At 35.6% G+C, this 14,485-nt stretch overlaps 1 protein-coding gene across 1 annotated transcript in view; it reads right to left on the reverse strand.

Moving 5' to 3' along the window:
* The window catches only part of Galntl6 (polypeptide N-acetylgalactosaminyltransferase like 6), a 767,544-nt gene that overhangs the window by 742,633 nt on the left and 10,426 nt on the right, over positions 1–14,485 (reverse strand). The window contains exon 3 of the mRNA XM_059244461.1: positions 2,192–2,300. Coding sequence (XP_059100444.1) covers positions 2,192–2,300 — 109 coding nt within the window. The remainder of the gene's footprint in view (positions 1–2,191; positions 2,301–14,485) is intronic.

Genomic DNA, 14,485 nt, shown 5'->3' on the forward strand with positions numbered 1-14,485 from the left:
GCAAGCTGCTCTTCCAGAACACCTTAATTTAGTGACCACCACCAATGTCCAGTAACTCACAAATATCTGCTCCAGATGATGCCTTCTTCTGGCATGCTTGGGCACTGCACACTCGTATGCACATACAGGCACACACACAATAAAAATAAAATAAAATTTAAAAATACTTAGTTATTATTAGCTCACGCCCAAATAACTCTTTACTTTACATATTATTTATTTATTAATTATTTAGTCATTAAGGAATTTCTGCAAAGTAGAATAGCAAAGGAACAACTGATTTGCTATGTACATAGTTCATAAATGGAAAAGCTAGAATTTTAACCCAGCTGTGTCTCTGTCCCCTGGGTCTGTCATTACTCCATGTTCAAATATTACATTACCTTTGGTTCTGGGAATTGGTACAGGTAGATTGAGAAGAACTGGATCTTATTTAGCTCTCCATGGTGTTAGCTAATTGATATTCATTATGTTAATGGAGACTTAAAGATTCAATGTTACATAAACTTTGGCTAATATCTACAAAAATTATTCTGAGATTCAGCAATATGCTTAGTACTAAACCTCCATTCAATATTTTTGATGACTTTATTATTATTATTTTGTTACAGATTCAGTTGACAAGGTTCAGTAAACATCTCCAAAAAACCTTTTGTGTCCTGAAGCATAAGGAACAGATGGTCAGATTAATATAGGTGGACTAAAGCTGACAGAAATAAGGGATGAGAGGATTAACAGGTGAAGCAGGTGGTGAGGAGAACAGTTTTGTGATTTTTCCTTGGCTCATGGTCAATGAAGGAGGGGGAAGAGGATATCTCGAAGAGATCGATTCTCTTAAAACAGGAATTATCTTTGGAACAAGTTGCTTTTGTGGAATAGAGAGGTGTGTTATGCTTGATAAAAAAAAGAAAAGATTGTGAGAAAAGAGTGAAAGGAGCTATAATTAGATCAGCTCTACCTGACTTAGAACAGCCCTGTACAATGTCAGGACAATGTAACACTCTCACTGCAATTATCCTGAGGGGATAGGTTTGTAGAAGGTTGACCAGGATGACCTCATACTGGGTAGTCATAGCTATGCTTCCGACTTGACCCAGATGCAATACCTCACTGCTGTTCAAATATCTTTCCAAACAGTAGTTACCCTATTTCTGTGACCCCCCTTCACTGTGAAAGAGCAAAGTCACTTTGGCTGAGCGAGAGAACGAGGACTGCCTGGTGTGTGCCATTCCCTTCCATGGATTTCTACTGATGTGTTCTTCTGAAATTTTAATTGCAAAACTATGTAATTTTTTCAATCTTTTTACAAGGACTTTTCCTGTAATTTCTTTCTGTTAGCTGTATCACCTGGCTACACAAATTCAAACCTAGTTGGTTCTATTGAACTGTTAGTTCAAGTATCACCAACTTCAGAGTTGTTACAGCCGGTTAAAATGCCTAAAACTTGTGGCATGACCGAGTTGCTTTGCATTGCCATTTAGATATAATTCACCCCAATGTGTCAATCTGGCTCCTGTTTACCAGGTCATGTCTCACTGATAAATCCCAAGAGCACCCATAGAGTTATTTTTAGGGCTGGGAAACAGAAGATAATATAGATGTGACAATTTTCAATGACCTCTTCTGCAGCCAAGTGGAAGCCATTCATTATTTGTCTTGTCTATGCAATTCCAAGTCATTTTGTTACTGTGGGATAATGCTTTTGTACACTGGTTTAATAAAATGCCGATTGGCCAGTAGTGAGGCAGGAAGTATAGGTGGTATAAGCAGATAAGGAGAATTTTGGGAAGAGGAAGGCTGAGTCAAGAGATGCCAGCCTACCATCCAGGGAGCAGCATGTAATGGCACACAGGTAAAGCCACAGAACATGCGGCAACATATAGATTAACCAAAATGGGCTGAGTTTAAGTGTAAGAGCTAGTCAGTGGTAAGCCTGAGCTAATGGCCAAGCAGTTATAATTACTATAAGCTTCTGGTGATTATTTTATAAGAGGCCACGGGACTGCAGGGTCAGACTGGGATACAGGAAATCTTCTGATTACATTTCATTACTGCCCATTGTTGATCCCCAGTGTTCCCATAAGACAGACACCCTTACTGCATGCAGAAGAAAAACTGACATGAGAGCCTTTGGGCGACAAATGAAACACGGAAGTAAAAGCAGCACTTTGTCTTACTCTGAAGTCCGTACCTGAGCGCAAAGCGTCCTTCTGAATGCTTTCGTAGTCATGCCAGTCTTTTCTTCTCAGACCATCTGTCCACGAATAGAATTGCCCATCTCCCAGTCCTAGTGGAAACGTCTGTGGAAAAGGAAAGCATTCAAGCATGAAAAAGGAGGCATTTTCTTCTGCATGGTTGGTAAACACAGCACAGCACATAACGGGCAGTGCAAGAATATTTGTTAATTAAATGACTCTTCTGAATATTTTGAGATGAAAATATTCACATTCTGAACCCCCTTTTTAACATCTAAAATGCAAAATGCCCCTCCCACAGCCCCATATCATTAAACATTTTATTTAATCTAGAGACTTTGTTGAGTACAGCTTATCCTTCCTGGTTGTTTCCATTTGCTTAATGTATAGATATTGACCCGCTGAGTTAATTTTGTTTGTGACTGATAAAGTTTTATTTGTGTTGGTCAAAAGTATTTGAATGGTGTTTTAATAATATTAGTAACTGTTCACTGAATGCTCACTATGAGATTGGTACTATAGTAAATGCTTTACATATAGAGCTTTAAGTCCTAATTGCAATCTTAGGTGACAAATCTCCATTTTTCTGGAAATTAGACTGAATCCAAGAGAATTAGAACTTTATTGAAGGCACTATGCCCACACCAAAGATTGAACCCATTCTTTGAAGGCTGACCTTGTGTCCTTGATTGACACCGAAGTACTGTATTCTATCTAATTTTCAGTAAAGTACAGTTTGTGTTTATACTGAAGGTTCGAATGAGCAGCCGGACTTCAACTGTATTCAGGACACATATCTTATATATCCCCCAAACCCAATGTGTTGTGATGTCACCTTGGAAATATCCCTTGCTTACATTGTTAGAATCACTTTATTTCATAAATTATGTTCATGGTTTAGAATAAGAAACAAAAATTACTTTGAAAGAAATTTATTTTTACAATCATAGTGTTCACACAAATAGGTTATTCATTACATAAAGAAGCAAATTATGCAAGGTAGGAAAAGTCAATTTGTTGAAAGATGAATAAATTCAATTACATATTTTTCCCTGAGAGCATTACCAAGGCATACAGAATATCTTATCTCTTAGTTTTAGATGTCATTTCCATTGTATGTATTTCTTTACCATTACTGCATCTTTATAGGTTAGAGAACAATACAGTATTTTGAAGGGATAGAAATAAAATATAATGCTTAAAAAAGAACAAGGAGGTTCAATCAGAGAAAAGATTTTTCTATTTAGATGACAAGTTTACATAGTTCAGATTTTTTTTGTAATAGTATAGGTCATTGTGGTAGCAAACAGGAAAAGACACAGAAGAAAGATAATGGTGAGTACTCATCAAATAGTAAGAGGAATGAAGATGAAAAGAATGAATATAGGGAAAAAAGAATAGTAAAGTAGAAGAGGGGGGAACTATATGAGGATTGATAACCACCACTTAAAACTACACTAGCACACTAGCAAAATCCAGCTAGACATTATAAGGAACTGAATTGAAAGTATACATCTTGTGGTTATATCAGCCTTGTATTTATTTATAGTGAACAATATAAAAATCTATATTTTTATAGATAATAATTATTTTAAAAAACAGCTTGCAGATGAACGGATTTGACACAACACTTGGGGAAATAATTTTGTGAAACACACATTCTCTCTAGTTACTTAGCATGCTGTATTCCCTTCGTTTTGGTATACTTAAGGTAGAGGACTCATTGTAATTCTTAATTCAGATTTATTGAACACAGAATTGATCTTTATTTTCTCCACAAAAGAAAGGACATAAAAGAGACCAATACATCTGGAAAACCAATAGTTGGATTGTCATGAACTTATCATAAATAGAAAGTGAAAAAAATCTTGTAAGACAGCCTAAGGATTTGAGGACAAAATTTCAATAACACCTAAGAACAAGAAGCATCAGTTATTCCTGAGAGTAAGGTTAGATGTGATTAAAAGATTGGCATCTTTTATACAGGGAAGCTGAATTGGGTTTCTCTCTCCACCTGCAGCAAGGAGATTTCTGAGGTCCACCCACTCTACTCACCTAACCACAGATGACAAAATCTGTTCTTGGCTGCATGTCTTCATTTACTGAAAAATTAGGTTTTGTGTCGGTCTGTCTAAAAACCATTACTAACCCACCTGCCCTTTTCCACTGTACTTCCAGAAAGCTGCCAGCTCAAGGCTAGAACCAAATATAAAGATATAGAAATCCCTGCATGAAGCTAGTATCACAAGGAAGAGAGGTGGCCCTCGATCCTGCCATACACCCAGTACTTATGAGAGATCCCCTCACCAGCAAACACTTTACACATAGTGCTTCATGTCACCATTCACTTTATTTGGTTTGTTAGTATGGCTATGGAACCAAGAGTTGCCAGACTGCTGAGAGAACTGGTAACAGATAATTTGTAAGTCTAAAGATATTGCGAACTTGAGAGTACACAAAAACAGTACATCCTTAACAAAGTAAAAATGTAATTCCGTTAACGCTTTACAGAAAGCACTTCATTAGAACAGGAATGACAGCAAGAAAATTTAGACCCTTGGAAAGGACTTTGGAAAAGTAATAATATGCAAGAAAAGAATAATTACAGAAGAGTTTGGGAAATGAGTGTCAATGCGCTTAAGAAATAGGAAGAAAACAAATGCCAACAGAAATAAAAAGATACAGCAGCCGGGCGGTGGTGGCGCACGCCTTTAATCCTAGCACTTGGGAGGCAGAGCCAGGCGGATCTCTGTGAGTTCGAGGCCAGCCTGGGCTACCAAGTGAGTTCCAGGAAAGGCACAAAGCTACACAGAGAAACCCTGTCTCAAAAAACCAAAAAAAAAAAAAAAAAAAAAAAAAAAAAAAAAAAAAAAAAAAAAAAAAAAAAAAAAAAAGATACAGCAGTAAAGGAAGACAGACCCTCCACTTATAATCAGACATGGAGGATGGAAGCTGCTCCCAAAGATGACTCCTTTGTGAAAATAAAACCTAAAACAAAGAAATGAAATTGTCTCTTTCTTTTCTAAAAACATGGGAAAGACTCAGACATTTTAAAAGAGATTGAGATTAATTATTAATGTGTATATAAAAACCACTGGGGCTGGGCATGTTGGTTCATGCCTGAATTCCCAGCACTAGGGAAGCTGAGGGAGAAATATCACAAATTTCAAATGAGCCCAGTCTACATCTGGTGAAACAGTAGCCTCCAACAAGTTTCAAATAAAAAAAAAAAAAAGGAAAAAGAGAAAACAGGCTAGGGACGCAGCTCAGCAAGTACAGTGAGAGTGACAAAGCCTAAGGACCCAAGTCTTTATCCCAAACACTCACTTAAAAGGGAAGGAATGGGGACATGTGACTGTAATCCTAGTATTAGAGTAAGAAATTCGATTACTCCAGATCATTGGCCAGACGCGTTACTCTAAACAGTAAGCTTCAGGTTTAGTGACAGACCCTGTCTCAACATATAAGATAGAGAGCAATCAAGGAAGACTAGAGGCATTGACATGTATAACCCCACCATGCTGTGTAGCATTTTCCCCCTAAATGACATGCTCCATCTTGGAGGGAAGACCATTCAGACTCTCCAATTCTAAATGGAGTCTCCTTAAGACTCAGGAAATACACAACTCAAAAGTATCAGGAAGTTCCCAAAACATACTGGATGCATAAGGCCTTACCTTTCTTGAGGTTGCATAAAAATTAAGAGAGCTGAAAAAGATTCCCAAACCTTTGGAGCTGCTTACAAGTCTTTCAGTGATTTCCAAGGCTCTAGGTTTTGTGATTTCTATTCAAAGTGAGCTAGACTTCTAGTGATACACTTGTCTTTGAGTTGTCAGTGCTCTCTAAGTAATCTCTAATTCACACTCCTGTATGTAACACTGTCACACAATAAACTCATTGGTTTATCAAGCTGGGCTTTGTTGTTACTGTTACTTTGATCTGTCTATGGTTCCCTCTCTGGAGTGAACAGACATTAGTTCATGTCTTCCAAAGAATAGTGTCACCTCAAACCCTACCAAAAAATAAAAATAAAAATAAAAGTAAGTAAAGCTGAGGGTGATGACATGCTTTAATACAAGTACGTATGAGGCTGAGGCAGGAAGATCCAAAGTTGGAGGCTAACCTGGGCTACATAGTAAGTTCAAGGCAAGCCTGTAATATATACCGGTATCTTGTAGCAAGACACAACAAAAACAAAAAATCAAAATCTCCAATGAAGTGGGAAAATTGGGCCAATAAATTAGGCCTGAAGAGAAAGACTGTACATAAGACCAGGATGATAGTATTTACTATTTGATCTTGCATGAATATTCTAGCTTGATAAGTCATTAAACTAATATCAATATCATAAATATATTAAAAGGAAACAACTAGATGAAGCTATTTAAAAATGTATTTTTATCCGATAGTAAATTAGTAAATAAAACTAATGTCACAAGACAAAATTATCAAAGGCTAGTAATATACATGTTACCTGCAAATTTGAAGCATAAAGCAAAAATGAAGATAATAAAGGTTAACTTAAAAAGATAAATAAAGGTTAACATACTTTTCCAGAAATCAGAGCTTGCAAGGAGGGAGGCAGGGTGAGGGAATTGCTGGTTAACATTATGGATACGGAAATTATTGTATAATTACAGTCACAGGTTTTCTCTGGCAGTAGTTTTCCCTAAAAACAAACATCTTGAACACTGAGTTCATTTCTTATGTGTTCTTAAGCATGGTCTGTGCTCCTATAAGGTCAGCTGGCATAGTAAGAATGTTTTATGATGGAGGAGGTATCACGCTGACATGAAACATCTGACACTATGTCTTAACACATGGTGTCTGAGGATTTTTGTCTTAACACTCTTCTATCTACATCACAGCTTCTCATCAACTAACAGCACAAATGGTTAGAATGCAGCCTGTCAGTCCTGACTCGTGTCTATTAATAAAGGAAACTAGGTAGAAGAGGAAGACTGATATCTTGTTCTCGGGTTGTTTCTTGGGATGACTAGAGTGTCCATGTGTGCGAGAGTGACACAATTATCAGAGCAGAAGTTAAACTCATTAGGATACCATGTGCTACAATTTATGGAATAGTCTCTTCACTGATGGCCCATAAGATTGGGTATTATTGCATCCTTCCTACCTGACACAATGATGGGTGAAAGAACCTAAATCAATCTGAGTGCATTTGTATAGAAGTAACAATTCTGAAAGCATAACCACCCAGTAAATGATCCATTAGTGATCTGACCTTTCTCCTCACAGAGCAAGCTCCAGCACTTGGGTCCCCTTGCTGCTCTGCTGCCTTTTCACATTCTAAGTCCTCACATGATTATAGAAATGCAGACCCATTATCTACAACCACGTAAGGTAAGATAAATGTAAAAAAGCACTGTACCTTCATGAGTCATATGTTTCAGATCCATCAGTAGGTCAACCATTTATATGTGAGAACCCTTTGATATTTGTGCTTTGTGAATACTCTATTCATAGTTATGCTGTTACATATGATTAACTACAAAAAGATACCAAGAAAAAGAGAAACAATGCATTAACTAGAAACCACATACAATAGTTAGAGCTTGAATTTTTAATCTCTGTTAAAAATTAATGCACATTTGAATGGGTCAAGAGAAAGTTTCTAGGGGTGAAACATTGCCTATCAGCAATGTATTACCAGAGACAGCAAGCTCAAACGTGGGTTAAGTTCATGATACATTAGGGGGATACGCTGTTCTAGGGACTGATATGCTTGAGGACTACCTTGTTATATGGGAAACTACCTTGTTCTAAAAGCTCTTCCAAGAACTGCCACTGTAAAACAAAACAAAGCAAAACAAAATGACTTGTGAATAAAAAGAAGATGCTTTTTTCCATTTCTGTTAGAGAAATCTTATTTATCACAGTTTAAAAATGGTGACATTAAGAAAATACATGTGTATATCACATGGAAGAACAAATGTGTTCTAAAACCTATCATAAGTTTCATTAATTAATAAATTGACTTATTTCACAATAAATTACATATGAACCACTTTACCTTTTCTTTGGAAAACATTCTGATCTAGTAGAAGGATTCTGGATCCAGATAAACAGGGTATAAACTGGAGTTTCTGATGATAGACAGGAAGTCTATATTTCCCATCAATCCCTTAGTAAGCTGGCATGGACTTAGTCTAGTAAAATCAGTACCTCCTGTATCTACATGTAAAAGTTTTTTTAAGCAGTGAATCAGAGTATGCATGCAGAATTGGTTTATCATAAAACAATATACTAATATCAATTTTTAACATCTCAGTTCTTTTATTGAATGTTTGCTGACCCTTCCAGGCTTTTGAAAGTTTTAGTACAATTGCAGAAACAAAGATTATATAAATGACATAAATTATATATTATGCAAAATGTGATATGCTAATATAAATACTAATTTGATATAGTGATACATATGAATTCTTACACTGGATCTGATTAAGTGTCTTGTACATTAGAAGTACCCTTCATCTTCCCTTAGAAAATTAGACACTATAAAAAAACAATATTGTGGATGGGAAAACAGATAATCATCATTTGTTATATATAATTACAACCTTGTAAGCAATGGATGTCGAGCAAAAGTTCAAAAATGTTATATTTACACATTAATAATGTCATAAAGAATAAGTAACTAACATCAGGCAAACTAGAATTTTAACCAAGTACGTCTGTCTTTAAATCATATGAATACAAAGGAAAACACAACAAACAGTGATTTTTGTTGTTCTCCATTATCCAAACTTTATTATGTAAAATTATGCAGACAAGAGTTAGGAAATAATGTGAGGCAAATAAACAAAATCATACTTGGGATTTTGAACTCCATGCACTGTGCTTTAGGGGGCACTGAAATTATGTGGAACATAGAAATGAAAACTTTATTTTTGTTATTGCTGTGAAGTCCCCTTCCTTCCTCTGTTGTAAGTGAATGGGAGAGTCTTCAGTATGTCTTGAAGGATCTACGGAGAGTTTCTGCGTCTCTGTACATCCATAGAGCATATGTGTCATTTAGTGCCTGGCATAAAATCATTTTTAGTATATAAAACCAATTTGCTCTTTAAACTTTGCATAACTTCTCAAATGTGTCACTGGTAATATGATCCCAGGAAATAGAAAATAAAATAAGCCTTGAGATGTTATGAAATTCTGAAATTAACCCTCTTGACTTTATCTATTTTCAACTGTAGCAGGGTCAAGACCTAGGTTTGTGACTCAGGGAGGGAAACGCACTAGACTGTACCCTTTGTATTTTATATGCTAAGTTTTCTCTATGGAAACTGAAAATACGGATGGTTATGTAAAAATATTTATGACAAACTTTTAGCTAACTCAAGTGTTTGTAAAGCATATTGTGCTGGATCACATCATTAGGACGTATCAAAGTGACAATTGCTAACTTGAAACCCCTTCCCAGATTTATGCTATGGCTTTGCATGTGACCCTTCCTTTAACCTTCCTCAGAAATGGAGTGTGTCATTGTCAGCCTTGTGTGGCCTTCACTGAGCACACCAAGACCTCGAGCTTGGAAATTTCCCTCTTATATTTACATTAGTTTCTGAACTCTTAAGGGTCCGGAGTGATTTTTCTTGTAAGATAACTGCCGAGGTAATATCACCTCTCCAGCATCGTTACAGAAAGTAAAACAAAGAAAGGGTAGATTTTTCAAAATCAAAATTATCAGGAGGCAGTCTGAGAGATGATAACTCCTAATAGTGCTGGTTTGATTTGGGGAATAAAGGCTCATCAACTGAGTGTCTTGATAATTCCAGATTAGATTGTTCTCAACAACAGGCAGTTATGCAGAACACACAAATGAAATTTTATAAAATTTTGTCATATAATACTATTGACCTTTATTATATATGTTAGCCTATGGGGTTAGTTTTGTAAAGGCTTCTAAGACATTTACATTGTTTTAATAATGAATGTATTTTTTTCATTATTTTCAAAGTCTACAAGGATGTAATATCATGAATTATAATTTAGAAGCCCTAATAACTCTTCACTACTTTTGCAACTGTCCTAAAACTATTTTTTAAATTATACATTCCTTCTATGGTCTCCAAGAAAGTTAAACATTGTATTTTTACAGGCAAAAATCAGAATATCCCTCATTTTATGATTTCTTGGGATGTTTGTGAAAAATTTCCAGAGCTGTCTTCATGTTTAGTTTGCTGAAAAGGAAAAAGAAAAGATATTAATGCATATATAAAAACATATAATATTCCAAATCTTAAGTTCATTACTATGAGCATCGTTACGTTTCAGCTAAGAGGAGTTTCTGTAAGTAACTAGAGAGATCTGCAGGAAGCTATTCGTACAGTAAGAGCATTGATCAGATTGAATTTGTTGGTTATTAAAAAACCAACCTTGAGAGAATTTGGAGGAAGGGAAAAATATCATCCAAAATATAGTGTAAGAAAAGAAACTCAAAGTGCATATAACTATCTTCTCTAGTTTAAGAAGGGTTAACGACTCAGCTGTGGTGCTAATCCAGTAGCCAAAGTCTGTTTTCAACTATGTGTTGCTCAGGTGAATTGTGATAATGACCTTCAAAATTAGTATAGTTTTTATTTTCAGTTTTAGCAACAGAAAGACATCGAGCATCAGGAAAGCCCTCCCTGCCTGCCTGTTCCGCAGCTGCATACCTTGGGGACATGTTGAGGAGATCCGCATCTTACACAGATGATAAGAAGACTGAGAATTTTTCCCAGCATCTAGGCATTTTCATTGTAACTCCTAAGGGAAAATTTAAAGGAGAGGAAAAAGAAAGAGAAAAGAGGACAGGAAGATTAGCATGGAAATGAAAGTTGTAACCAAGGAAATATAAAAACAATGAATGATCGTGTTTAAAAAACAAAACAAAACATTATATTAACCTTCAGAAATCACCTGTCCCCCTCTTGATGGCAGATCCACACACTTGCAGTTCTCTGGAGTTTTAAGTCTGGGTTTCATGACCCCCTGAATTTTTCTTCAGAAGGACATCAGGTGGTGCCTCTAGAATTCCACCCTATTAATTCGTCAGGAAAAACATAACATCCTCAGGTGTTCTCCGGGATCAATATTATCTTAAACTGTGATTCTATTTTTTTTATTAATCTGAGCTCAGCACAGAAAAATGAAAGGAGAATTAGAGAGGAGAAGCAATAACCTTTGACTGTGGTAGATGTGACTAAAAGAAACCAAGAAGAAAATAATGCCAGCCCTTCCAACTTGTATGCCACAAAGTGTTCTAAATAGGTACTAACAAAATAAATAGTATGATAACAATAGACTCAATGACACCATGCTAATGAAATTAGTTTACAACTAAGGAATGATTAAACGACAGTACGCATGCATTATCTTTTATAACTCTAAAAATGTCATTTTCAAATATGCTTTGTCTCGGATTACCATTATTGTGAAAGCTAACATCTTCATCATCACTCCAGCCAAATGTGTGCAGACATCAATGTCACCTCAGCTCCATCTCTAATGATGTTTTCTACATTTAGATTTGTAAGAATTTTAAATGGCTTTTATAGTGATACTGAATTCTTGACTGAAGGGAAGAATGAATAAAAGTGAAACATGCAAATTTTCATTTTTAAAAGACTCATAAATATGTTCCTCTGGCTTATCTGTCATAATAGCTGTGCTAGTGCAGAAAGCACATTCATCTTTGGGAAATTTAGTAGAAAAAATACACATTATAAATCACCAGAAATTTAGCAAGCATTGATTTTTTAATTTTAAGGACTGTAACAACCTGAAATATTAAATAGATCATTCATGAGTCAACCATTATGTCATTCTCTGCTTCTATCACCAACATGAAATTTTATATGTATGTGCATATTTGTATATTGGAGACAGGTTCTGCACCCAAGCTGGCTTTTGACTCTCAATTCCCTTGCCTCAAACTCTGGATTGCTCTAATTATTTGCCACAGTGCTCATCTTTTCTACTACTAACATTTTAATATTGGTATAATTTTAAAATTCATCATTCAACTTGTCAGTCTAATGGTGTTTACCAAATGTCTCCTCTGGTACTAAAGACACAACGGAGACCCAAGCAATACATATCTATGAGAGACATGACATTCCAAGAAAAGAGACATTCTCTCAACTAATATTAACTAATCACCTCTCTTGTAGTTAATATTGTTCTTCATGCTTAGAGTTTGTCAATGACTAAAACAAATAAAAAATTCATATTATATAAATGTGATATTAAAATAAATAGTTCTCTAAATAAAATTACCTTTAAAGGGCTCCTTTATACTTTAAAGTATTGTAGAAGGAGAGCATTCTATTGTCTGAGGAATAACTAATTTCATTTTCATAAGACTGAGTAGAGAGAGTTCTTATTAGAAAATTCCATGTATTGGAGGAGTGATTCTCAACCTGGGCATTGAATGACACTTTCACAGGGATCACCTAAGATCATCTGGGTAGCAGATATTCACATTATAATTCATAACAGTAGCAAAATTACAGTTATGAAAATATAATTTTATGGTTGTGGGGTCACTACAATATGAAGAACTTAAGGGGTCACAGCATTAGAAAGGTTGAGAACCACTGTATTAGAGGAATGAGCAGTAGTATTTAGTAATATTTTCCCTTTAAAGTTTTACTTCAAAAAATACACAGAATATTGTACTTAAGCCAGATACCTGTTCTTGTGTAGTACTTCACTCACTTTTCATAAAGGACCAAAATATAATGAATACAAAATAAGTTTGTTTTTAATACTATTAGCAATCCAACATAAGACAAAGTTTGTTTACAATGCTCCAGGGAGGGGAATAATCTTCCCTTCCTTAAATACCAAATGATAAAATGTCAAGACTTGACAAGTATAAGAAAAATCACTTTAAATCTAAATCTAAAAAGGGTCCTGGACCATGACTTTCAAAGCTAATTATTTCAAAAACCAATGAAGATGTTTTCTAAGCTCTTAATTTAGAGGGTCTTGTTCAACAAATTGTAGACATGAAAGACAATAGATCGTTGTCTTTTCCTGGTATCTACTCTGCACTCTGAAAATAATTTACTTACGGGAAAGCAATTTCAATTATTACAATTATAGCTTGCAGTTTAAAGTTGTTGATAAAAACTAAATTTAAAACATTCCATTTTATAGAACTTGGATATTGTACTGAATGACACAGAATTTTGAAAAAGATTTATCACCATTTGGTTTTATAACTAATAATGATCTTCACAGTATCTGTCATTTCTGTTAGAGCCGATAACTACAAAATAATGCATTTTATTCTATTTTATTGTACTTAAGATCTTAAAAAGTTATCAATGAGAAAGCTACTTCATATTAATGAAAAGCCTTGATTGATAATGGTTTTTTTTTTTTACAACTTTTCAAATGTAGTAATTTTACACAAGGTACTCAAACATTATTTTAAAACAGGCTTTGTGCTAGTTCGGTTTGTGTGAGTTTGTAGTCTACTGCAAATATTTCATGATTTTTGTGAGCAAGATGAATTAAAAGCAATTTGATTTGAGATATTCCAACAGGTAATGAATTTAGAAAAATGCATTCCTCTATTAAATAAAATAACATCTATAATAAGTAGCATAATTATAAGGTATAAAAAACTTTCATTTATCTAAATATTATCTCTTTGTCCTACAAGGTGCAAGAGTAAATGGTCATGGCCTATTTGCTTATTCATTCATTTTACAAACCAATCAAAGATCTGCCTCTTCCTCCCTCCCCACACCCCCAGCCTCCCCCTCCCAACCCACTCCTCCTCTCCTCCCTCCCAAGAAGGCAACCATGGGAGGCACATCCAGTACAGGCAATTCCAAGCCCTTCCCCCTGCCTCAAGGCTGTATGTGGTGGCCCATTATAGGTAGTGGACTTCAAAAAGCCTGCTCATGCACCAGGGGTGGATTTTGATCCTACCGCCAGGTGTGTGTGTGTGGGGGGGGTTGCACTACCAGATCAAGCTACACAACTGTCAACCATGCAGAGGGCCTAGTCCAGTCCTATGCAGGCTCCACAGCTGTTGATTCAACTTTCAGGAGTTCCCACTAGTTTGGTTTGTTTGTCTCTGCAGGTTTCCCCATCATGCTCTTGATGCACTTGCTCATAGAATCCCTCTTCTCTCTCTCTGAATGGACTCCTGGAGCTCTGCCTGGTACTTGGCTGTGGATTTTATATATCATGCTTTCAGAGAGCAAAGTGATCTAACCAATATTTAAATACTAATTTAGATAAACTCTTTCATATGCACCACTTACCATCTCAAG

This window comes from Peromyscus eremicus, chromosome 17 (assembly GCF_949786415.1).
Source record: "Peromyscus eremicus chromosome 17, PerEre_H2_v1, whole genome shotgun sequence".
Lineage (NCBI taxonomy): Eukaryota > Metazoa > Chordata > Mammalia > Rodentia > Cricetidae > Peromyscus > Peromyscus eremicus.